At 43.3% G+C, this 26,485-nt stretch overlaps 2 protein-coding genes and 1 long non-coding RNA gene across 3 annotated transcripts in view; 2 read left to right on the top strand and 1 right to left on the bottom strand.

The window, feature by feature from the left end:
- Positions 1 to 559: 559 nt before the first annotated feature.
- On the top strand, positions 560 to 4,858 carry LOC113126949 (E3 ubiquitin-protein ligase RNF115). Its single transcript, XM_074933686.1, is given in 9 exon segments — positions 560 to 637; positions 1,737 to 1,795; positions 2,025 to 2,082; positions 2,172 to 2,383; positions 3,062 to 3,121; positions 3,230 to 3,307; positions 3,540 to 3,634; positions 4,400 to 4,515; positions 4,736 to 4,858. Coding segments are annotated over 9 exon segments (879 nt in total).
- On the bottom strand, positions 3,561 to 26,485 carry LOC113126950 (uncharacterized). The gene is made up of 4 exons (XR_003295352.1): positions 26,401 to 26,485; positions 25,926 to 26,004; positions 20,939 to 21,016; positions 3,561 to 3,649 (listed from the first exon to the last, which is right to left on the bottom strand). It is a non-coding gene; the product is annotated as an uncharacterized LOC113126950 (long non-coding RNA).
- ash1l (ash1 (absent, small, or homeotic)-like (Drosophila)) overlaps positions 6,165 to 26,485 on the top strand; it is a 28,387-nt gene continuing 8,066 nt past the window's right edge. Inside the window, 19 exon segments of the mRNA XM_026301096.2 lie at positions 6,165 to 6,440; positions 7,400 to 7,496; positions 10,346 to 11,142; positions 11,887 to 16,300; positions 18,746 to 19,160; positions 19,162 to 19,413; positions 19,505 to 19,678; positions 19,837 to 19,931; positions 20,580 to 20,653; positions 20,818 to 20,863; positions 21,074 to 21,182; positions 21,340 to 21,546; positions 21,697 to 21,843; positions 24,136 to 24,244; positions 24,365 to 24,514; positions 25,057 to 25,124; positions 25,549 to 25,715; positions 25,939 to 26,091; positions 26,406 to 26,460. Coding sequence (XP_026156881.1) covers positions 10,537 to 11,142; positions 11,887 to 16,300; positions 18,746 to 19,160; positions 19,162 to 19,413; positions 19,505 to 19,678; positions 19,837 to 19,931; positions 20,580 to 20,653; positions 20,818 to 20,863; positions 21,074 to 21,182; positions 21,340 to 21,546; positions 21,697 to 21,843; positions 24,136 to 24,244; positions 24,365 to 24,514; positions 25,057 to 25,124; positions 25,549 to 25,715; positions 25,939 to 26,091; positions 26,406 to 26,460 — 7,241 coding nt within the window. The 5' untranslated portion in view covers positions 6,165 to 6,440; positions 7,400 to 7,496; positions 10,346 to 10,536.

The raw sequence follows: 26,485 nt of genomic DNA, 5'->3' as shown, positions 1-26,485 counted from the left end.
CAGTAAATATATTTATCACTGTTCTTTTGGTGCAGCTTGATCTTGTGATTAAAGGATCACTTTCTTTGTTTTAATAAAAAAAAAAAAAAAGTCATGTCATGCTCACACAGTTATTGTCTTATGTCACTGATTAAAATACACTGGGAGCAAAGAGGGTCCACTAATTAACCGTGCTGGGGCTCTCAGCTGTATCACATGATCTTCTGCTGATATAGGAGTCGCCCTGATGTCATGGAAACAGTTTCCAAGCTTAAGAATTCACTTCAGCTCTGGTCAGATTAGTGTTTTTAAACCCTAATGCGTTTTTTTTATACCTTAGATACACTCAACATACTTCAAGGAAACTGTATGTCCTGACAACCTGTTGCTTTTGAGCTCTGGGTTTTCTTTTTCCAACGTGGTATTTAAAAAACTTTGCCCCATGAAAATGATTTAGTTACTCACACAAGTCTAACAAATCTTTCCTTAAACTTGACCTATAAAGTCTAAATGTGAGGATCCTGGTGCCTGCTCATTATTGGTGTTATTGATGTGCCGTCTGCGCCAAATGTTGCTGGAGATGGCTGAGGCAGCGGAGACACCACAGGACCGTTTTTTCTGTCACTGCTGTAAATGTGAAACAAACCCTAAACTCCCGGTGAGTCACTTCGGAGAGTGTTTTCATCTACACGTGTTAGCCTGGGGATCGTCCATGTGACCACGGAGAGGGAGGGATTAAACTTTTACTGATTTTTTTTTTTTTCCCTTTTAAAACGTGCAAAGATTGGAGCTGCTCTGAAATAATCATTACTTGGATCACCTTGCCAGTGTGTTGGTGGTTATGTGCGTCCAGCTCACTGCAGGATCTAGCATTAGAGAGAGGGAGTAAGGTCGTCACGTTGCCATATTTAGAAGCATCACTGTTGGCGACTGTGGCCAGTTGTCTACTGTCATCTGCGTGTGAGAGACGTAAGAGGGCCTGGATGGATGTCAGCACATGCACTCGCAGCACGCACCACTGGAGCCACAAATAGGTCCCTTCAACCCTACAGCCCGGTTTGTTTTGTCCCCTTATTGGCACCTTACCCCACCTCAAGGGCGTAACTTCTGGATTTGGACTGGGGGTCTTTGCATTAGTTGAGAAACTAACACTTTCCATGGCACGATTACACACTGATGTTATGATAAAGTGATACTGGGCACTTGGATTTTGTGCTGCTCATTCTTACTATACTCCATTACAGGACACTGCATTTATCTGAAAGGTAAATTTATTATCTACTTTGCAGATAAAAACATGAACTTATGAAATACAACATAAGTGTATGTGGATTAAAATGACCCAATAACAGTGTTTGAATTAATTCATACTGGGGTCAAATTTCTACCAGCTTTAGGCTGTTTGCTTTGAATGATTTAGTTTTGTAATGTCTGGACCAGAGGGGCAGCAAGTAGGCTACTTTCATAAAGGAAAATAAGAAAAGAAAAAATTGTATTAGTTAGATTTTATGGTAATATTTCTGTGCATTTACATCAGTATAGATTTCAGTGCAGATCTTTACCTACTTATAAATACACATCTTTTACACACTGCTACTTTATGAATATGAATTAGACCAAATCACTGCATTTAGGTCCCCAAAATTTCCTTAATAGCCTTCCTAATGGTTATAGGACTGGGTTGGGATGAGAAGCTTCATTGTTGACACACTTTGGTAGTGTAGTGTATGTATATATATATATATTTTTTTGCCAAGAATTTCATCTGCTCCAGATGTGACTCTGGCTTCACTGAGGAGATGATAGAAGACTCTAGGTACATGTGGAAACATACCTCTGTGGTATATAAAACATGTTCTAGGCATGTTCTCAATTATTAAATTGCATGACATTTACTGTAGATGCAAGTCCGAAAAATCTGTGATTACATTTTTTAAAATACAAGCTTGCATTTGATTGTCATCAAGTGCACAGGGCTACTAAGATTTGTGTTTTTCATTTTACACCACTAATATTAAAACTGATTTTTATTTGACTGGTTCCAGACTTCTGCAGGAGAGCACATCAACGACCGGTGAAAATACAAATGCGTTGTTCTCTGATGTATGTACTTACAAATGGCATTTTAATGACAACGCTCCTCTTTCTGTAAGGGCTTGTTTGACAGATCGCTTCTCTGGTCTCTCTCCAAGTTATTGCAGCTGGTGTTTATGGAGCGCTCTGCTCTGCTGTCACAGCCACCCTCCTCACAGTCCGACCCAAATGACAGCGAGCAGGTATCTGCAGGTCAGAGCTATCCTTCTCTAGTGTCTGTGGGTACTGCTCAATCCAGAGAACCAGAGTTTCCTCCCCAGCCTGGATAAGAGAGGTTGTCCGGGCATGAACAAAGGCCTGCAGTGGAAGGGTGTGTTGACAGGGTACACAGAAATATGGGTGTATAGTGTGTACTGAACTCTGAATCCATAAAAATTCTTTAGTATGCCATTGATTATTTCTTTCTATCTCTTCTTAGGTTGAACAACATCCACCAGCAGTTTTGATATATAAACAGTGATTTTTGCACAGAAATAGTTATAATTTTGCTGTGAACACAAACAAAATAACTGCTGTAGTATCTACAGGTTTATTTGTTTCTACAAGTCCATTTGTATAATCTATACTCATCGTTATATGGCTTTGTTTTGTTTCAAAATGTGATTAGACTTTAGATTATGCTCCACAAATTATCTCGATAAAATGAGAATGAGAAGAAAGGTATACTTTTATAGCACAAGCTTTAAAATAGTAGGTTTGTGTTTTTGAAACGATGATAAAATATTGGGGTATAGTAATATAGTTTACAAAGCTCATGTCTCGCATTATTCATATTATTAAATGACAATAAATTCATGACCCAAATACTTCCACTCATGATATTGACAGAGGTTTATGTTACAAATACAAAAACAGTTGCCTGCATCAGTGGATTTACTTATCCCAAATAAAATCATAAAAGCATGGCATGAATTGGAACGGTTGACTACACTGTAAAGTCTGCGTTTTAGAAACATGCATCTTTGTTGTCTGTCTTTGTCTTTTCAAGGATTGCACAGCAGTTCTTGGCAGGTCTGTTTGCCAACAACGGAAACCCTGATGCTGCACTGTTAAATGCTTTTTGATTTCCAATTCACATTAGTTACTTGTGATTTCATCTACAGTTATATGGCAACGTCGCTGTCTGACTTTCTTGCTGTCTTTGTTTGTCTCGCAGGTCCAACATGCCACAGTTCTACTCAAACCCAGTTGACTATGTGTTTGTTCAGGGAAATCTGGATGCTTTGGCCACAGAGGTCAGAGTGATTTTCAGACTTGTGATTTGAAAAATGATGGCTGTAACATTGGTTGTAATGTGGTTTTCTTCACATTTGCCACTAATTTCTTTTTTGTCTACACCCCAACATCTGCTGCCATCAAGTCCTGAACTGATTATGTTTATGTGTATGTCTATCAGAGTTCATTCTTCTCTGTCTCCTATGCCTCCACCAGTATACGTAAAATATGTGTTGTCTCCCACTCACCTGGTTGTTAGGATGGTCTGAGAACACAGGTCCACCCCCTGCAGAAAAGGTGATGATTTCATCCCTGCCAACAGTTTGCATCTCTCGGGAACAGACAGGTGGGAATCCAAGCACTGTGTACAGTACAACAAAGCATATGAAATCAAATTGGTTTCATAATGAGAAATGCTTTTTTTTTTTTCAAAAAGGCATATGTACATTCCTACTGTCCTGTGTTTCCTTCCTTTCATCTGTTTTTTGTTCTGTCCTATCTTGTGTCCCCTTTGGTCTTTCTGCTGTTTCTCCTCACTAATTTTCTTGTCATATCCTTCCTTTCTTTCTCTTAAATTTCCTTCCTCCTCTTATCATTCTTTTCATTATCCTACCTTCCCATGTCCCCTCATCTTTCCTCCTTTTTTCTTTTCTCTCCTTTTTCTTTCATTTGTTTGTTCCCTCCTGTTTCCCACATCCACCTTGATCTTTCCTTCCTTCCTCTTATCTTCCCTTGCTTCCTCCTGTTTTCTCCTCTTACCTTCTTACATCTTCTATTTTTCTCTTCCCACCTTTTCCTTATTCCTCCCACATTCCATTTTCTCCTGATCTTTTCTTTCTTCTCCTGTCTTCTTTCCGCCCTCTGTTCTTAGCTCATCAAATCCATAATTTCATCCCATCTTTCCTGTTCCTTATTGTATCAAGGAGATCAAAGCATCATGACAACTTTAGTTATGAACACCTGAAAGCTAGCCTGCCTAGATGCAGACTACTTCATACAGTTCATGATTAATAAAGAGCTGAGAGCTTGAGGTGTAATGAGTCATTAGGAATGTATCTACTTCTCTCTGTGTCTCACACTCATACTTTCTGTTTCTGTTTTTCTGTCTCAGACTGCAGACTGGATTGTCCAGTTTGTATGGAGGATTATTCATTAGGGGAAACTGTTAGGAAGCTACCCTGCCTCCATTACTTCCACAGTGAATGTATAGTGCCCTGGCTGGAGTTGGTAAGAATGATGTGATTGTGGTCAGTGGGCTGAGGTGCTTGAACGTTAGATTTGTCATGAAGAATTTAACAGTGTGTCACACATCCTGAAACGAGGTCTATAAAGACGACACAGAAACCTTTTTGTTACTAAAAGGTTTACTAATACTGTCTCAGGTTCACTATAACGTCAACTGCTGATAATTTGCTTACAGGTTAACACGTTTTCTCTCATCTCTCAGCATGATACCTGCCCAGTATGCCGCAAAAGCCTTGATGGTGTCGACAACAACCTTCCACCCATATCAGAACCCCCAGATACTTACTCTGTAAGGACAGAGCAGCAAGAGAGGCAGGCGATTTGAAAAACATGCCTAGCAAATCCACCTCCTCTATGGTTTTCAAATTGACACACTTCTCACCTCAGACTTTTCTGTCTGGAATGAAATACAGCACATGAATCACATTCATAACATGCAACTTTGACTGTCCCTTGATTCATACAATGCTGCTAAGGACCTTTATTTTTTATGCTCTGTCTACATCTGTCTAAGATTCTCTACACACAAAAGGACCCAGGAGCCTGGTGAAAAAGCTGTGGAGGTAATGTGTCCTTCTCGCTACATTGCCTTCCTAGGTGGTTTTCTGACTGACTGACTTTGATGTCATGAACTAATCACCGCTGTGTTGCCAGTGGTTGTCAAAATGAGAAGTTATGAAGTAGCACTGTTGCGTTAAGATTTTTGGACAGTTTCTTTAATAACTATGTACTGACCTTTGTACAACAAATGGGATCTTTATATAAAGAGGAAATAATTGCCTTTATTAGACCTTTATTAAAGCCTAATGCTGTCATCCTCACACTATGCATCATCTGTCATTTCGCTAATGATGAGAAATATTTATAGCCACATTAATGATCAATTATTTTAAAAGATGTTACTTTTTTGTTTCTCTTGAAACAACAGCTATAGCTGTTCACCTATAGGTGACCACATGCCACAAGTTTTGCTTTCTCCTTCTGGATGCTCATATTATGAACCTGCCTCCTAATGTACTCTTACCTACTGTAAGTGATGGGGTACTAAACTATTCATGTTCTGCGCAAAACTGTATAAAGGTTTATGTAAAGCTTCTAATGAGAGGATATATTCCGTAGTTACAGCACTGCAAAACGTCCTTCTTGGGCAGCGTTTGTTAAAAAGTGCATTAGGATGAAGTGATCGGTATGAACATGAGCAATGGGGAAAACAAAAAAAAAAACAAAAACGCGGACCTACATCCCTCAGCTTAAATGAACTACTCAACTAGCTAGTTTCAGCTCTAACAGAAGAACAACACCCATAAAGAGCAGGATGATTTATTTATAGGCTCCAGGTCTCCCGTCGCCGCGTCCTGTCTGTACTGTTTATATACTGTAGGTTATAGTGACGCTGTCCGGGCACCGCCAGTTTGACAGTTGACTGTTGCATACCAGCAAAAACACACCCACACCCACCCGAAAACACGCATTTTCCGCGGCGAAATACTGAAATAACGAAACACTGACATGTTTTTTGTCAATGAGTAGGGTCCACAGGAGCCGCATACGACCGACATTTGCTCTCCTCTACTCGTCTCTCCCCTCTCCTGTCCCCTCCGCCCTCCTCGCTCGGTCCGTCCTCCTCCCTCCTTCCCTCCCTCTGTGGGACTGAGAATGCCCGTGTTGTACTGACACAGTAGCGATACGGGCTGAGCAGACATGGAGGCCCGATTAACGAGAGAGGCCCGCGCTGACACATCCAGGCCCAGCTAACGGCGTGTCGGAGAGGATTTCGGAGCATCTCGGGAGATATTACGGATACCAGCTGCTGTCAGGAAAAGGGATTTTAGCACCGAGGAAGAAGAAATAGAGGGAGATCCATTTCGGGTCTCTGTTGATTCAACGCAGCCGCCATTTTGTTGACAGTTAGTGTTTTTTAATAACCTACACGGCGCAGCATCTGTTATTTTTATACCAGTGGAATATAATTCTCCGCGTTTTGCGTGTGTGTTTCAGTCGATTTTATTACGCGTTTGTCTTTGAGGCAGCGCTGGAAGATTTTTCAGGTTTTAGTTAGCTGACTTGCTAGTGCATCGTTAGCCGTCGTAGCTGAGATGTAGTAACGTTAACACGAGTGCCTGCGAGACTGTGACGGAGATGTAAGATTATGTACATCCCTCGTCCTGGCTTGTTTCGTATTCACTCGCTTTAAATACACAATTTGTATGAAAGCTGTAGGCGTTTGCTTCTCATTTGCAGTCCTACAAAGAATTGAAGTTAAAGCTGTGCACGCCGAAATGAGCCTAAATCGACCTCAAGCAGGCTGCTTGATAGATGGCTAGTTAGCCGCTGCCAGTGCCATTGATACAAAATGTAGCACGGACTGTCTGTTATTGCATGATAGATATCAACTTGTTAGAAAATAAACACAATCCCTTTCTGTGTTAAGCGCCAAGCGGACATGCTGTCTTCGTTACTTTACTGCCTGGTCTGTTAATACCGCAGGTATTACAGAAATATATCTTTGGAGGCGATGCTTTAACATGCTGGCACTCCGCTTACACCATCGCAACTTTGGGTTTCGGGGGGTACAAAGGTTATCGGTCACATTTCGTAGGTCGTCCGGAGCTGTGTGCATTGATTTCTGATTGAGATTTGTGGTTGCGTATAAGAGCATTACCTTGTTACCACCAATGTGGCACATCTGGAGACACCGCAAACATTTGTTATGCAATTAAGGCTTGAATACACGAGGCGAAATATTAATTTCAGGTTGTCCCTTTAGCTCAGAGTGCATGCGGGGGGGCGGTTGTAGTATTAAAAAATAAAAACAATTATACGGTCAATATCTGACTTTTTTCCTGTCTTAGTTTTGGCAATTCAGCACTTGGGTGATAAAATATGCGGCTACTACGCTGATACACACGACGGGAGGACACAGAGCCAAATAATGTGAGCACCGTTTCTGGACAGTTACACAGGTGAGTGGATATAGATTTTAATAGCTTTGCTGATTAATTGCCCATGTTATCATGTAGGTGCATTGGATCATTATGGTCAGTGATCGCTTTTTTTTTTTTTTTGTTCAGTCGCTTCGGTAGATTTTGATAGTTCAATGTTTACACAGGAGTAGATGTTTGCAAATTTGTTTCTCGATTGCACAGGGTGCCAACCTAACGGCGTTCAGAAACCGAAAGAGGTTGGATTTCCTTTCGATTGAGACAGTCAATATGTGTGTGACTAAACGGGTGAATTTGCTGAGCCAATGAGTACTTGCAGTGAAAATTGAGGGTGATCCGTTCATAGACTCATGAGTTTACTCCCTGGAGGTGCAGTGTTGACTGTACAGGAAATCAAAAGCAGATAACGTTATTTGGGTTTTTTTTCATCCCTGTGTTGGCTCACCACATTTTTTTGCATAACAAGAGGGAGCACGTAATTTATTATAATATAAATACACAGATATGCACTGTTTTTTTAGGCGATAATAGCATCGAATGAGGTTGTTTGCATGGCGGTGCGGGTCTGATTGACACCTGTCATTCCGATTTATCACCCCCTAATCTTAAGGGTTTAAACATTATACCCCCTTCTTTCATTTAAAGCTATAGGCTGTTGCAGTTATGTTGGAGCACTTCCTGCTGTTAGATGATACGGCCCAATGGTAGTAGTAGTAGTAGTAAAGGAATTTGGATGCTTTCCCCAGTGATCGTGGCCCTGTATTAATGCAGATGGAGTAAAAGCCCTGAAAATGACACGGAGCTCTGGGGGCAGACGCCAGCCCTCACGTGAGTGATGTCGGGTGGGTGGGTTGGATATTATTGCTATGGCCAAGGGGAAATCAGCAGTTATGAACAACGTGTGCAAAAGTGAGGGAGTGAACGGAGGGAGGGAGTAAGGGGAGGAAAGAAGTGGGAGGGGGCGCGGGAAGTTGTTTACTACGTTCTTGCCTGCTCTGCCATTTGTTAGGTTCTTGGGCTGACATTGATTATTGATTCTCTGTATTTCATATTCATTTCAGACATTTGTTCTTGTTTTATATACCCTTGATTTTTGCTTCAGGTACTCATTATTGAATGTGAAGGCAAACACAGACAGGCATGACTAATACCTGGCTTGAAAGCCAGCAGTTGTTGTGTATCCTGGTGTTTTGCAATATGACTGTAAGAAGCAAATGACTGTAGTGTAGTCTCAACATTACTTTTTACATATAAAAGTACCTTGAAGCTAAACATGAAAATGATAAGCCTTTGGCCAGAAACATAACCTAATGACATAATCAGTCACAAGTTGGAAAGTGATTTGGCCTAGTATCAGAACATTTACAGGAGAAGAAGTGCCAGTAAGTGTGCTGGATTTGTGTGAGAGGATTGTTTTGACTCACCGGGAGGCTTTTTTCGACTCGTGTCAGTAGGCTCTCGTAGAGTTCGGTACTACAGTGGCTTATTTTTGGCAATGCTGCTGTCAGGCAGCAGAAGCAGCTAGTATGACTGTGAGCGTTTAGTATAAAAGAATGAGGAGATCATTTGTCACACACTGCATAGAAAGGATACAGGGATGGGTGGGGGGTGGTGGGCAGCAAAATGTGTGTTTGATTAAATAGGAATAAAGTAACTTTATTTTGTGTGCTGTGCTGTAACTACTGTGTTCCTACTTTGTGAAATAAAGGAGAAAGAGGACAGAAAAGCTTAAAGGAAATGGTGAAAGAAGGCAGAGATTGATGGAGTGTTAAAGAAAAGAGGGAGGTGTGATTTGACTGTGGTATGTATAGCAAGGGGGAGTCTGCAGTTTTAAGGCGAAATGGAGTGAGTAATTGAAGTAAACACAGAAAGAGGGTGTGGGGGAACTACGGGACAGACACCAACTGCATTTACCATGTGGTTGGGCAAAATAAAATCTCTACTACTGCTTTCCATCGTTGTAATCCAAAACAAACACGGTCTAAGAGTGTCTAGGGCAGATTCCTTTTTTTTCTCGCTGTGACGGTGTACTGATGTGATGACTTTCCTGAGGCTCCATTAAGTGGCTCCTTTAGTACTCTGCACTAATGTAGGGCGCAGAGAAACCGCCGGCACGTTGACGCTCTATCACTCACTCAGTTGCTGCTGGCAAAGGCTGGAAAAGGCAGCTAGATCCTCTGTATAGTCCCAGAGGACCCAATGTGCTGAGGTCACAGTTTTGAATTGCCTCCAAATGACTTCACCCAGAGAAAGCACCTGCTTGGGGGCGAATCCGCATTAAATCACTCAGTGACCACAGGGAGCTGTAGACAACTTCATTGAATTGGACTGTCCCTAAGAAGCACAATTAAGAAACATACTGTTCTCTGCTGCTACTGTGCTAACAAAGGAAACAAGCAGCTTACCACTATCAGAGGCACCTGTTTTTCCCACAGCTAATGAGGAAACTTATCCTGTGGCACCTCACAACGGTGGAGCAACACTGTGGGATTAATTATTGACTCTGGATGTTGTGGTTTTTGCAGTTTCCAGGTGGACACTTCTTTGAGCCTTAGGTTTACATTTTTCAGGTAGAAAACCCTCGGCTATGGAAATAGGTCACAGATTGTTGCGGGCAGTGAGGATGAGCACGATATAAAAAGTCAGCCACATAGGCTGAAGGACATCCTCTGACCAATCGGATAATAAACCTCTGCATTCCACATCATCCATTATAAGACATTTTATACTTACTTCTAGGGTATCGTTTAAGCTGTTGTATTTGGTTGATGTTCTGACTGGTTGATGTTACAATAACTAATGTAGAATTTTGGCTCTTCCATCCTCCCCTTTCTTTTCTCTCCCTGTTATATCTGTCTTTACTCCTACAGTTGAAGGACGGAGAAAGAGGGCTGGACAGCAGAGGACAAGAGAAGCCACGTCAAAACAAGGAGAGCGTCACACTCACCGTTATCCCCCTCCCCCCTTTCCCCCTTCACCCCTATCCCATTCCCTGACACAAACTCTACCTGATATTCACTACATCCCCACCCTAGTAAACCTGCACACACCCAAAGCTCAGATGGATCAGAAGATTCAGGGGGGAACTGCAACCCCACCCCCTCTTCTTTCAGGTGCTCCCACTGGGGAGCGAGAGAAGGAGGGAGGAGGAAAGAAAGAAGAAGAGGAAGAAAAGAAAAGAGACAGAGAGAAGGAGGGAGCTGCTACTGTCTCTGCTAGTGTTGGGGGGGCAGGCACTGGTGGGCCAGGAGGTGGCACCGGTGACCAGTCTCATTTCTCCATCAAAGAGAGCAGCCTGTCTGAGGGTAATGTCAAACTTAAGATCGGCCTTCAAGCAAAACGTATGAAGAAGCCACCCAAGATCTTGGAGAATTATGTGTGCCGACCAGCCTTCAGGGCTACTGTGAGGCACACAAATCGTGGAGGAGGCAGTGCTCGTGGGAACCGCGCTGGGGCTCCAGGTGATGGGCCGGGCAGTCAGAGCCAGAGTCCTTCACATGGCAGGGAAAAAGAGAGGGAGAAAAGTCCCAGTGTCAACAGACCAGCCCTATCATCTTCATCAACCCCCTCCGCTAAAGCTCCTACACCGCCTCCTGCTCCACCTCCCGCCAGCACTACCACCCTATCATCACCCTCCCAAGTGAATGGGAGTACTCCAGCTAAAAGGGTAAGGAGGGACAATGTAACCTTTATATTTTGATTCAGCATTGGATTTTTAGTTTGATTAAAGTGAACATGCACTAGTGAGAGTGAGCATCTTTGTCAACGTATTATATTTGTTTTGTGCCCATAGTTGTGTTTAGTTACTTTACTTTAAAATGCTATCAGTCAGTCATCAGTATGGCACTGGCCCATAACAAGGTTACCCCAGTAATCACCATGTCATTGCACAGATAAAGAGCAGAGCATAAATTGTTCTTCAGTTTTCTTTGTGTTCTCAGTTGGCCTGTCACTATTCATTACACACTGCCCCCTCCAATCTCCCGCCGTCTGTCGTCTATCCTCTGTCTCCGCCTGACCACGTCCTCTCCACCCCCTCCCCTGAATGACCTCTCTCTAGCTCTCCCTCTCTGTCCCCAGTCTGACCCTGATAAGTGTTATTAAGTTGCGTGTATCTTCCCCCCAGGGCATCCCCGGGAAGCAAGACCGGGCAGAAAATCTTATCAATGAATTGAAAATTTTAAAGAAATGCATTGATTATTGAAAGTTAGTACTTTCAGCTGGAGGTGTCACTGGCCAGATTTGTCATTAGATATAAGTGTTTGACTTCAGTATGTTAATGTTTAGAGATAAAACTGTACACATCTATTTAATTTAGAAACAGTGCAATGTGTTTCTTAAATGATTATTCATTTGTTACCATCTATTAATGCTTATTAATAACTTGCCATGCTTTTTTTTTTTTTTTCAGGGTCCACCAAAGATGGATTGTAAGCCTGATACAAAGCCAGACACAAAAGCAGTCAACAACACATCTGAAAGACCCCTTAACCTTCACCGCCCTCCACCAGACAGCAAAACACATTCCTCTGGAAAGAAAACACCAACTCCACAACCCAACCCCCAGTCATCTTCGCCTTCTCCACCACTACCTGCCTCTAAAGAACCTAACTTTGAAGGTGTCAAACCTCCTCAATACACATACAGCACTGAAAGTCAGAGAGACAAGGACAAGGGTGTTCAAAATTGGGGAGCACCCACAGTCACTGAGAAATTAGCTCAACTCATAGCCACATGCCCACCATCAAAGACCCCTAAGCCAGCCAAACCCACAAAGATTGACCCTGCTCCTTCTCTCCCAAGCTCAGGCTTTATGGCCCCCACAGCCAAGCAGCGAGACAGAGCTATGGCCAATAGGAACACATACTCAAGAGTGGTTCACCTTTCACCACCACCCCCTGTATCCCGACCGCCTGGTCGGCCCTATGGTTCTAGGAACAAAGACAGTGTTATGGAAAATTTACCCAGCCTGTTACCCCTGAGAAAGGAGGACACTGATGCAGTTGGGAAATCTAGTAGCAGCAGTAACAACATTAGCACCAACATGAACAGCAGCAACAGCAGTAGTCGCAGCAGCAGCCCAGCACTCACCTATGGCAATAACTGCCTGTCAACCACGTCAAAGGACTGCAACAATGACAACAGCAGCAGTAGCATTTCCAAACCACAGTCCCGTCCTGCTCACTCTCTACCCCACACAACTTCTTCATCTTGTGTCATTTCATCCTCTTCCACCATTTTAATTGAGCAAAGGATGGTGAGTGCAGTGAGTCACTTGGGCTCCCCTGTTTCCTTACAAGGACACCATGCAGAGAGTCCTGCCTTGGATGAGGACAGCAGTGCAAATGAGAGGGAGCAGGATATGGACAGCCCCAGAGACTTAAAATGCCATCCACCAACAGCAACAGGAAAGTCAGAAGGAAAAGACAAGGGGGCTAATAGTCAACCAGTACAAGTTGAGAGGGAGAAGAGCTCCAGTCCAAATAAGCATGGTGCCTGCTGGGATAGTAGCCGGCCTGGTCGTACAAGCAGTCCCCCTGAGCCTCTAAGACAAAGAGCACCTTCTCCACCAGAGCCAGAAGGTGAAGAAAGTCCACAGACACCTCTTAGAGATGATTCTCCTGATTCATCCATAGACTCACCCGCAGAGCAGGACAGCAAACCTCTTAAAAAACGCAGGGGAAGGAAGCCACGCTGGTCCCGTGTGATGAATAAAACGCATAGTCAAAGAGCAGGCCAGGACAGTCCCTTTGACCAGAGCAAAACCATCATGCCTTTCTCTTCAAGTTTGGAAACCCTGTCACCACCAATTAAAAGACCTGTAGGCAGGCCTCCAAACCCAAATAAGGTCAAAAATTCTGTACCACAAAGTCCAGTGTCACAGCTTTTCCCACCACAGCCTAAGAAAAGGGGTCGGCCGAAGTCTAAAATGCCAAGGCTTGATGCCCCAGCCCATGGGCACCCACCTAACAAGCTTGCCCCCTCAAAAGTGTTTTCATCTTTACTCAAGTCAAAAGAAGAGCAGGACCCCCCTGTTCTTCACCCAGAGGTGGACCTGAATCCTCCTAAACCTATGCCTAGGAAACGTGGACGTCCCAAGCGCCTTCCCCCTACCTTACCCCAGGAGGGTCAGCCTCCCACTTTGGCTCCAGAGTCAGGGGACATGGGAGACAAACGGTTCCGATGTAAAGGAAATGGGCAGCTTATCATGAAGACTATTATAGGCAAGATCAATAAGATGAAAAGTGTGAAACGGAAGCGTATTCTCAGTCAAATCCTATTAGGCCCAAGAACAGAAGACACACCTAAAGGTCCTACCAGTGGGATGGTCAGCTCTGTGGAAGCTGCCACCCAATCATTGTCATCCCTGGCTGCTTCTTTTGGGGGTAAACTTGGTCCACAAATTAATGTCAGTAAAAAGGGCACAATATACATGGGTAAAAGGAGAGGCCGTAAACCAAAAGCCGTGCCTAGTGCCACAGCTACAACACCACCACAACCCTTCCTATCCCCAAATACAACTTCCCCTCTCCATCACCATCAGTTACAGTCCCAACAACATCATCAGCTCTCATCTTCAGAGCTCTTTCCCTCCCCCTCCCTCTCTCAGTCTAGTGGAGGCCACAGTCCCATAAGTGATGCCAGCTTTGTGGAGCCAGGCTCAATGCACTTTGCAGGTCATGCTCACTATTCTAACCCCCACCACAGCCACAGCACATTCTCCTTCACTCCCCCAACTTTCTCAGCCCCTAATCCTCGCAACCCTGGGCTGGGCTCGACGTCATCTATGGCCACAGCAGCTTCCCAGAAAAAGTCATCTTGCCGTGGATACCATCATCATCACCATCATTACAGGCAGCACTACCATTATCATAAACTTTCTCCTCCAAGACCGCTCCATCCCACTTCTCCTGCTCCCCTCAGTGAGCTAAAAGAAGCCACTCCATCTCCAGTCAGTGAGTCACACAGTGAGGAGACGGTGCCCAGTGACAGTGGTATAGGAACAGATAATAACAGCACCTCTGACCGTGGTGAGAAAGCAGGAGGGGCAGGTGGCTTGGGTGGGATTGGGATGCCACCTGGGCTAAGCAGTGGGTTATTAATGCCAGGGGTCATCGGTTCAGCTTTGGGTCCAGGGGTGGGCCTTAATTCCAGAGGCAGGCGGCGACACTCCACTGTGCTAATGGAACATCCCTCACCTTCTCCATCACCCCATGGTGCAAGGTCATCACCTGATCCCCGGAGACCTCACCCAGCAGCTCCTGCTTCTTCCTTAATGGGACACAAAGAGAAACATAAGCACAAGTGCAAGCGCCGCAGCCATGGCTGCACTGGCTATGACAAGCTAAAGAGACAGAAAAGGAAACGCAAGAAGAAGTACCTGCAGCTGCGCTCCCGTCGACACGACCCAAACTTTCTTGCTGAGTTGGATGAAATTGTTGTAAGACTGAGTGAAATACGGATAGCACACCGTACCACAGGACACCGGCTGGGCACTGGAATAGGCATGGCAGCAGGAACAAGTCGAGTACCGGCGGTGGGTAGCCGGACCAGTGGTGGTATAGGAGGCACTGGTGCCCCGCCACCACATCATTATATCCACAGAGACCTTCTGCCCACTATCTTCAGGGTCAATTTTGGCAGCTTCTACTCCCATCCTGCATACTCCTGTGACCCATTGCATTATGTTCGTAAACCAGACATGAAGAAAAAACGGGGTCGGCCTCCCAAACTGAGGGAGTCCATGTCTGAGGTTCCCTTTGTACCTGGGCTAGGATTTCCACTCTCCAGTGGAGGCTTTTACCACCCGTCCTACAGTGTTCCTTACTCTTCTGGGCCCCTGGGGTTGAGCTATTACAGAGGCTACCCAACAGCTAGCGCTTTGTATCCCCATCCACACCACCAGTCACCCCACACAGCACCATCTCACCACTCTCACCACTCACCGTCTTTTCCCCCTCCTCCCCCCACATCTTACATGCATCATCACCACCCTTCACATCTCCTTCTGAACCCCTCCAAATTCCACAAGAAAAAACACAAGCTGCTTAGGCAAGAGTATCTGGGAGGAGGAAGGTCACCTGTCCTCTACCCACCCATGTCTTCTGAGCTTTCCTTCAACTGGCACCACAAACACAAACACAGACACAAACACAGAGAACGCTGTGAGGAAGACAGGGACGAAACAGCCAGAGGCGGATCAGGGAGCCGGGCTAGTGCAGGGATTTCCGACAGTGGGGTATCAGGGAAGGTGGAGCGAGTTGGCAGTTTGGGAATGGCAGAGTCTTTACAAAGATGCCGCTTTGGACGAGAGACATCCAGCACCAGTGGAAGCAAGCAAGCTGCTGCCACTTCTGCTAACTCCCCTTCTTCTTCCTCATCCTCATCTGCAGAAAGGTACAAGCGCAAAGAGAGCTCCATGTCCTGTCTAGGACCCTCCAGGCTTGCACTGAGTAGCAGCTCAAAAGGCCACCACCCGGTAGAATCCTGGTTCAGGATGGGAAGCACCGAGGCAGACTACTCTAAGCTTTCAAGAAGTCATGTTGCTCCTGGCCAGGGTCCCTTCTCAAATGGGCGGACTGAAGACCCAGCAGGGTGCTCAGACACAGAGGACGAGGAGCCTCTCACCCCCACAGAGGATGCAGAGCCTGGAGTACATGATTCTCCAAACCTTACAAATTTGTTTGCCTCTGCTCTCACACGTACATCCCTGAAAGGAGGCAGGAGCAGAAAGACTGAGGTAGTCCCAGAGAGCTCCAGCTTTTCCCGCATGGACCGACCGATTAGGAAGGACCGCTCAACATCAGCAGAGAGGAGAGAGTTAGGTAAGTAAATTTGCAAAGCGACCTGTATTAATATATTGCCTACAATTAGCATTCACTCATATACAGGTTACAGTGCAATCTGCATGGTTCATTTAAAATAAAAAGGCAGTATAGAAACCAGCAACAATTTGCATTAATTGCTAGATATTATATTCACTGTGCTGAATCCAATGCACTCACATGGTTTATGAGCTGTTCAGCACAGAAAATCCTGTGACCGTAAGTGACATTGTTAAAGGTTACTGGAGTCAACTATGCACCAAATTCATTTTCTAAAAATACTTCAGATGCAGATGTATCAAGAATCCTGTGACTAAATATGATTGGCTGATGTCTGATGAGCTTATTGCTTGGCACCAGTACGGTGAATCTGGCACAAGGTCCAGTCAATTAGTTGCAGCAATAATTCCAGGACTTTGTTTGGGTAATAACCCTTTCAGATATTGCCATGTGGCACAGCAAGTGGGCTCTCAAATCTAGTTGATTTCTGCTGGGTGGAGCTTGTTGAAGTTTGTTGAAAATCATATATAGTATTGAGAAATTGAGTAGTGGTTACTCCTGGAGCCATTCATACCTCAGTTGTAGATGGCTGAAACAATACTGGAAATGAGCAGTTCTCTCTCTGTAGCCTTCTTAGCTGTGAACAACAAAAATACTAAGCGCAATGGGGCACTAGTTATTTTAAAGAAAATCTCTATGAAAGGCATTGTGATGTCCCCTGTGCATACACTTTCAGACATTTGGTAGCACTTACTAGTGGTTACGGCTTGGCAAATAACAGCAGGCCTGCTTGGCAAAAAACAGGGTGACTTAGACTGGCTCCACTGAGTGAGGGTGGCCACAGTTGGCCACAGCTGATATAGCATTTTTGCCAGAGCTCATCTTACTGCAGGGGTGGAGTGTTTTGTTAACGTGATATATTTAGTAGATGTTTCCCTGAAAAGCCCACAATATGAGGTCTAGTCTTATCCTTCAGTACGCCCAGCACCTGGGTTGAACTAATGTTGCTGATAAAAGATTTCTCCAGCAATGATCTTGCTTCATTGGTGTGATTCAGAATGCCCCCTGACCATGACTAATATGCTTTCCTGTCTCTGTGTGTGAGCAATGGTAGGGTTTGTATGTGACCTTTACTTAATATTTATGTGCATGTCAGTAAGTGAGATGGGAAGCGGTAAGGTCTCTGTTGAGGCAGCATGGTGCCGTTCAAAGCAAGCAGGGGTAATCCTGGATTAGAGCTCAGAACCTGGGGGTCAAACAGCGGTCGCAGACTGCACTGCTAAGGTAAGAGGAGGCCGAGGGTGGAGACTGGGCTGGCACGCAAGACAAGCAGGGAGTGATGGAAGTAGGATAGATGCTCACTGACAGAAAAGTGTAGGTGGAGAGTGATGTGGAAAAGAAGTGAGGCCAAGAAAGATGGAACACAGAATAGCAGGTGTGCATATGTGTGTTTCTATCCAAATATGCAGTGTTAATTTCCAAGCTTACAAAAAAAAAACAAAAAAAAAACATGCAATGCATTTCCCTCAATGAGGGTTACATAGGCACTGTTCAATCTGCATGTCCAAACAGTGGCTTGATTTGGGTTTCACACCATGCATGATGAAAGTTGCGACAAGAGAGCTCACACGTGACTTGGGTGTGACATATTTGGGCTCCCTGATCTGATGGCCGGCCTGGGTCACTGGATATGGGGCATGTCTGACACTTAAGGATGATGTTGATAGGCTTGTACCAGTAATAATATTAGTATAATCTGGATTTATTAGTATAAATAAGAGGACTTTATCATGATTCATTTTGTTACAGTTTCACTTTTTCATGTTTTCCTTGTATCTGTGAATGAGAAGTAGGATTTGGGAATAATACTCCTTTGTCGACTAAAGGGGCGAGGCAGGTATAATGGAAAATAGATGCAAGATAAAGATCAGTGTTAATGAAGATAAAAGTGAAAAAGATGTGTAGAAACTGAAGCAGTGTTGTAATGTGTATGGAAGGGACAGGAAGAGTTTAGGACAAGTGTGAAATATGATTTTAAGGATTACATCATTGAGGAAAGGAGATCAACGGAAGTAGAAAGTGATGCAAAGAATCAAGATGAGAGGAGGAGAAAAAGTGTTTTTCGATGTGTTAATTGTTTGAGATTCGTAAAGCAAATCTCACTGTTGACTCCAGGTGGCTTGGTATTGTTTTCCTTCCTTTTAATGTCTTTACTTCAGCTCCATATTCTTTGATTGATAAAAATTAATGAATTTCTGATATTGAGCTATATAAAAAAATAAATCTGTCAAAAACAAACGAGTAATGGACTATATCTGGATTCAACTTACTGTTTGGCATGAAGAGTATAAAAATAGTCAACATGTCCCCGTCTCATACCAAGCAATATGTTTCTGGGGACACTTTCTGGCAGCATAATGAAGACTCTGCTGCTTTTTTGTCCAGGGTCATCAGGTATACAGACGAGAGGTGTTGGCCTCTCAACCCCCGAAGGGTCAGAAGGATCCCTGCACCACCGTCAGCAGCACCATCACCAGCCATCTTTGTTTCATTCCCACGGTTCTGCCACCTCCTCCTGCCTCTCTTCCTCACAGGACTGTTGCCTGGATGCCTCCCTGGCCCACCACTCTCATCGGGTACCGCCATCCAAACACAGCCTGCACCACGTCAATAAAATCCTACGTGCCAAGAAGTTGCAGAGACAGACTCGTACAGGTAACAATGTGGTGAAGAAGAGGGGGCCCGGGCGTCCCAGAAAACACCCATTACCCTCTCCGCCACCATCCCCACCCCCTGTCGTTGAACTGAATCAAACTCGGCACAGGGACAGAGTGGGCGAACGGCCAGTAGGGGTTAGGGGGGTGGGAGGGGGATACTGTGACAGATGCTATTGAGTCGGTAGTCCAGGGCCAGCATAGAAAAGGGCAGAAGAGGAAGCACTGGGAGAGAGATGGGGATGAGGAAGAAGAAGAGGAAGAAGAGGACGGGGAGGTAGAAGAGACTGAAGAGCGAATACCGGATAGAGAAGAAGACCTGGGCAACCTGGTGGCAAGGTCCAGAACTGGAACAGGACGAACCTGGCTTATCCAGGATGAGCTCCAGCACATTCGTGGGTAAGCATATATATATATATATTTTTTTTGTAACATTTATTCAATTTGAGTCAATTTGTCACTAGAAACCAAATCATTGTTCTGTTTTTAGCTCAATGGAAGGCAAGCCAGATGGCCACATCTCCCCGGAACGCCCAGGCACCGTCACCAGGGAAGAAGCTCCCCCCATGCCCATAACCAGCCAACGGGAGAAGCGAGCACCCAGACCTCCAAAGAAAAAGTTCCAGAAAGCAGGGCTTTACTCTGACGTGTACAAGACTGAAGAGTGAGTCCCCCCCCCCCCCCCCCCAAAAAAATCTTAAAGTACCTGAAAACATCTCTGACACAATCATAGAATCTCTTTCAAAACCCAGTTTGTAAGAGCTGCTTACAGAACTGCTTATAATCTGTTTTTACATTTTACCATTTCTCTAAAACCCGTAGCCCCCGGAGTCAGCTACTGCAGCTAAAGAAAGAGAAACTAGAATACATACCCGGGGAACATGAGTATGGTTTGTTTCCAGCTCCTATACATGTTGGTGAGTCTCAAATTAGATCACTTTTTAAAATTTTATCATATAATTGTTATGAAATTGATAAATCAGTTTAACACTTCAGAAATCTATTTACTCTTAAGTATTGCGTGGATTACCGTTTAAGGGCAGGGTGTGGTACCAAAGCCTTGGACAGAGCACCAACATACAATGCAGTGATGACTGGGCTATCCACATCAATCTCATAAATTTCAGTGTAAACCTAATGGGAGGCTATAACATCAGGTGGAGGATTTTGGGAGATTAAAAGTTCATGTGGCTGTAAAAAACCCATCAGCGAAAAATACTAGTCTGTCTCATGAAGTTTGATTACAGTGTTTAAAAAAAAAAAAAACAACAAAACAAAAAAAAACTGCTTTTACTTCAGTCCTTTTTCCATATTTGAGAGGCCCCTGGGATTACTCATCAAAATTATAAATAAATGAATGAACCTGTTTCTAGGAATTGGACCGTTCTTTTTCAGGGACCACAGGCTGATATTGTCATTTATATTATGATAAAAACACAGAAACTTTTCTGTGAGAAGTTGAACTTCTAAATTACATACTGTATGTGAAGAGATCTGTGACATATATATAGGGTAACAAAATTACTTCCTTATTTTCTTGAGTTTTTCCTACTTTGCTTTTTCAGGGAAGTACCTGAGGCAGAAGCGCATTGATTTCCAGTTGCCTTATGACATCCTATGGCTGTGGAAACACGATCAGGTGATCAATCGCATGGAACACCAAGTGTTTTTAGGGTTTTTCCAGGCTTAAATTAGAAAGGCTGATGGATAGTTTCAAAAGCTACAACCTCAGTGGCCCACATAAATAAATTGTTTTCTGTCATTAAACATCTCTGGATTTATTGTTCCATTTGTGTGTTTCAGCTTTACAAGAGGCCGGATGTCCCCCTTTACAAAAAAATCAGATCAAGTGAGTATCTGGCTTTGTTCTGTGACTTTGCAAAATTACATTTGTTGCTTGATCAGTATGTGTGCTACCACTTACCTGTTCAGCCATGTGCCACAGGGATATTTTCTTCATTAGTTGCCTTGGATTCTTTGAATGTTGCAGTTTATCAGTTGTCTGCAAAATAATAATAATAAAAAAAACTAAATGAAAAATCTCCTGTTTCTGTCACAGATGTCTATGTAGATGTGAAGCCGTTTTCTGGTTATGAAACAACTACATGCAACTGTAGACCTCCTGAGAGCCTGAATGAAAAAGGTTGTCTGGATGACTGTCTGAATAGGTAAAAAGCTGTTAGAGACTACAGTCTTAATATTTCAGAAATCATCACAATGTTGTAAAGGAAGGAAACCTAAATGAAGGGCAAACATGCTGTCAGGACAACACTATAACACTATAAAAGCTTATTTTAAAATTTTGTATTGCCTTTTTTCCTTCAGGATGAGCGTTGCTGAGTGCTCTTCTAGCACCTGTCCATGTGGTGATCAGTGTGACAACCAGCACATCCAGAAACATGACTGGGTGCAGTGTCTGGAGCGATTCCGTGCTGAGGGCAAGGGCTGGGGCATCCGCACCAAAGAGACTCTCCGCGCAGGACAGTTTATCATCGAGTACCTGGGAGAGGTGGTTAGCGAGCACGAGTTTAGGTGAGACAAACTGTACAACAAAGTCTTATTAAGTGGTAAACATCCCTTAAAAATCCTTCTAACCATTTCACTTTCTCAAACCAGAAAGCATTTAAACATGGAAGAGGACAATCTCTTTTAGTCTTTCACTTTTTATTTCCCATCATTTAGGAGCCGTATGATGGAGCAGTACTTCTCCCACAGTGGCCACTACTGTCTGAACCTGGATAGCGGCATGGTGATTGACAGCTACCGAATGGGCAATGAAGCACGCTTCATAAACCATAGCTGTGAACCCAACTGTGAGATGCAAAAGTGGTGGGTGTCATGGCAGCTTTAAATCGGTTCTCTGCTAATGTCCTTGTGGTGCTTCTGGGTTCTTACCAAAACCCAGATCTGGCTAAACCTTCTCAGGTGCAAGCATGAGAAGCTGCCAGAAGTTGTTACTGATGGATAATTGAGCTAGCGCAGAGGTTATTTGTTTTTCTGTGATGACAAAGAAAGCATTCTGCATTCACTTGCACTTTCAGAATGGTAACTTTCATAAGGAGTACTATAAGAATGGGATTTACTACTTACTGTCAGGTCCATCAACAGTCAGAATATATTAAAGAGGCAGACAGTGCTAAGCAAGTAAGGCTAAGATTCTTGCTTATTATTGTGAGTGGAGGAAGCTCACTGAAAAAGGTTCCAGCTCGATAATTCAGTTCTTTGTTTTTGAAATATTTCCATCACTTAAGGTTAACAAACTGGAAAATAGACCTTATCTCAATAGTTTACCTTAATTGCTATCTATTTGTGTGCCTGATGATTCGGGTGAGATGGGTAATTTCTCATTCACCCTCAAAGAGGTAAATGAACTATGGTAAACGCACCAAAAAGGAGAGATATTCAACATAAATGTACTAGCTGGTATGGTATGATTCAAATAGAGCTGGACTGGGCAGCCCATGTTCCTCAAGAACCAGTGCCCTGCTTGTTTTCCAATAAATCCCTGAAACACCCACTGCTGATTACATGGATCAGGCATGTTTAGTCCATCAGAAGCTATACCGCTATTAAAAATACACAGTTACACCACTTTTAGGGCAGGGATAGTTGGAAAACAAGCAGGGCAGTGGCACTCGAGGAACATGGATCGCCCAGTCTGAAATACAGACACGACCAGAAAATCTATGAACAGTTCTGCTATACTTATTGTATTCTTTCCACTTCCCTCATGTTATTAAAGAACATAGGTTATGCTATAAGTAATCACAAGTTATAGTCAATCTTAAGCCATAAGTCACTTTAATGCACGTCAGTGTGCCTTTGTTTATGTTGGTGTTAGATTCCCTAATTTTGGGAGAAATTCTTTGTTACTATTAATTTTTTCAAGTTGTGTTGTTAATTTATTGCAGATATATAGTTAAACTACTTTAACTTAGGTTATGGATAGCTAGTCATGGAGAATATTAGGCCTTAGCTTGTATAGCTTAGAAAGGGACACGTAGCAGGTGCACCTCATTGTAAAAGAGAAATCTGCCTCGAACCCCAAGCTTATTAATGTGCGGTGGTAATCTGATGAGATCATCTCTGTCAGTCGCTGCCAGGGTTCAGAGGCCTAAATGGCTTAAAGGCCTTGCACCACACCAAAACAATTCGCTGGTTTCCTGAGGGATTGTTCTCACAGCATGGCTAAATCCACTGCAACTGGAGACTGACTGAGCAGACCTGTGTGTGTGTGACTTTGCTAAGTGAATCCTACTTTGTTTTTCTTAAAGTTTTGAATAGCAAGTATGTGGTAGGTCTGCAATGTGAACCGCCACAGTTTAACCTTTAGAGGATTTGATTCTGCACAGTGTGTGTACCTCAGAGAGACAACTGTCAAACTGTATCCTCTGCCCCCCAGCATAGACCAGCTCGTAATCTAGGGCACTGGTTTGTGTATATGTGTGTGTCCATGTGCATGTAATGTAGAGTGGCTGGGCTGAAATAAAAGACTCCACAAGGATCGAGGATTTTCAGCACAAAGCCCGGAGAGTCATCCATCTTGTCACAGAAGAGAGATTACATGTAGCCGGGCCTTAGATACAGCTGTAGTGCCAGAAGACAATGCGCTGAACCAGCTTTTTACCCCTACAGAGGGAATAAATTATCAAGTGGCTAGCAAACAGAATAGTGCACTTTATTCTTAGAAGAATAGTGAAACGCTGGAGCACTCCCTCAGTTTGAGCAGAGAAAAATTGGGATTACGTGTAGAGCTGGTGCCACATGAAAACCAGGATAGTCCTTTTCTCTTTTGGTCCCAATTTTTATTTTACTGACTATGACATCTGACCTGAAATTGTCAGTTTTAATTTTTATTTTGAGCTTAATTAGCATGTGTTCTGGTGTCTGTGATATTAGGAGTCATCATTCTTTGTAGGTTTGTAATGTTTTGCTACTATCACAATAGATTTTTGAGGCAGTAATTATTTAATGAGTGTTCCTAAAAGTGACTATAAACCCAGGGGCCTTCTGACACTATAAAACCTCTAACTTTAATTTGGCATAAACACTAATTTACTGTTATTATTTGTTTTGTTCTGTTTTTTTTAAGCAAATTTGTAAAATCTTAATTTCTCTCAGGTCGGTGAATGGAGTATACAGAATTGGTCTGTTTGCTCTCAAGGACATAAACAGTGGCACTGAGCTCACCTACGACTATAACTTCCACTCCTTCAACACAGAAGAGCAGGTGAAGCACCAGCAGCCATTATGATCTCCTTATGGAATAAGAAAGACCATAATCTCACTTACACTTCATTATTTTTACTGATGTGTTTCTTTTATCGCACTCTCTCTGCTTACTGTGCAGCAAGTTTGTAAGTGTGGCTCAGAGAGCTGCCGCGGCATCATCGGGGGGAAGAGCCAGCGTATTAATGGCCTGCCGGGAAAGACGGGAGGTGCTCGGCGACTGGGTCGACTCAAGGAGAAGAGAAAGTCCAAACACCAGCTCAAGAAACGAGTGAGTGATGAATGCACATAAAAATACATAGAACCTGTGTTGGTTTCAGTTGACTTGTAGTGAAAACTGGATTTTGTTTTTCTCAGATTTATATTCATACTTGGATAGATGCTGTAATAGTTTTAAGATCTCAATAAAAACTATGACTTATTTTTATCTGGTGTTACTGTTGGTTGTTACAAGTTTTGTCCACTTCTGGTGTTAAATATCAAGTCCAGTGCGTATGTAGGGCGTGGATGTGTGTTTCTCAGAGGTACTCTTAGTGGGCCACAAGGTGTCTAAAAAAGTAACACAGAATACCTTAAAGGGTATCTGTTGAATTAGTGTCAGTTGTATGACCTAAAATTTAATAGCATAATGTTATACTTTGAATACAGGCTTTTAGCAATTTGGATCATAGTTTAAAATATGAATATTTAGTTGTGATTGTGGAAATACTGATTGACCTTGGCAAAGAAAACAGTAGCATGTAAGTTCATGATTTAAGGGGCGTTTCCCATTAAGATCAGCGCACGCTTTAATGCAACTTTCTTTATCTTCAGGAGGAAGAGTCGAATGACAGCAACAAGTTTTACCCTCATCTCATGAAGCCCATGTCCAACAGAGAGAGGTAAACGCAAAGCTATTATGGGAAGTGATGTGGCATGGATGATACACACTATTGTAGTCACACACATTATTTATTATTATTTTTGGGCAGTTTTTGCTTTTATTTGATAGGACAGTGGAGAGAGACAGGAAATTAGGGGAGAGAGCAAGGGAAGACATGCAGGTTATATATGACGGCCTGTGTGTATGGACGGGCGCACTACCACTACACCACCAGCGGCACCAGCAGCTATTCTTGTCTCTTAACTGTGTAGATTTTCAATATAACATAAAGCAATAATTGCTTAAACATCTCAATTATAATTAGTGCAAATTAAATATATGAAATGAATGCAGTTTTACTGTTAACTTCAGTACTTTCCTAAAAGCAAAAGCACAGACATATGCCATCTTAACACTCCTGTCCTCTCTTCCTCAATCAACAGGAACTTTGTGCTAAAGCACAGAGTGTTTCTCCTGAGGAACTGGGAGAAGATGAGGGAGAAACAGGAGCTGCTAAAGAGAGAAGGCGAGAGAGAGAGGGATGCCAACAGCCTGTCCATATATACGCGGTGGGGAGGAGTCATCCGTGACGATGGCAACATCAAGTCAGGTGAGTGTGTGAGCTTAAAGGTGTGACAGGAACATGATAGCAATTTGAGTTGTGAAAAGAAAAAAAGAAGAAAAAAAACTGTTTCATTGCCTACAGTTGAACTGTGTTGTGATAAACGTGTTAGCTAAAGTGACAATGGTGCAAACAACTTGATGAGCATGTGACTGTGCTCAAGTAAAATTGTGTAAAAGATCAATTAGTAATACTCACCTCTGGTTTTCAGATGTGTTCCTGACGCAGTTCTCGGCCCTGCAGACGTCACGGTCAGTTCGTACACGGAGACTCGCTGCTGCAGAGGAAAACACAGAAGTCACACGCACTGCACGCCTCGCACACATCTTCAAGGAGATTTGCGACATGATCACCAGCTACAAGGGTTAGTGTTTTTGTAGGAAAGCATTGAAATTAAAAACAGCCTTAAAATTCTGTTACTTTTAATCACAGTAGTGGAGCATATGGATTTGGTTGTTTGGCCCATAATGTATGTAAAAAGCTTAGTTGTTGAGGTAATGGTGCTGCACATTACCTGCATGCATAATTTATAAGTAGATATTTATATGAGCTGAGGTCTGATCAGTCCTCTAAAACACAGCTGTCAGTGCCTCAATGCTCCTATCTAATATTCATTGCATATAAGCCATTATAAAAATGAAAAATGATGACACACGTTACTCTTTTGTCTTACCTCAGATTCAGCTGGCCAGACACTTGCTGCTCCACTGGTGAACCTTCCGTCAAGGAAGAGGTAACAGTGCAAACCTGCATGTTAG

The sequence above is a fragment of the Mastacembelus armatus genome, chromosome 11, assembly GCF_900324485.2.
Source record: "Mastacembelus armatus chromosome 11, fMasArm1.2, whole genome shotgun sequence".
Taxonomy (NCBI): Eukaryota; Metazoa; Chordata; class Actinopteri; order Synbranchiformes; family Mastacembelidae; genus Mastacembelus; species Mastacembelus armatus.
Note: the sequence above shows the minus strand (reverse complement) of the source record. Positions and strands in the feature narration are given on the sequence as shown.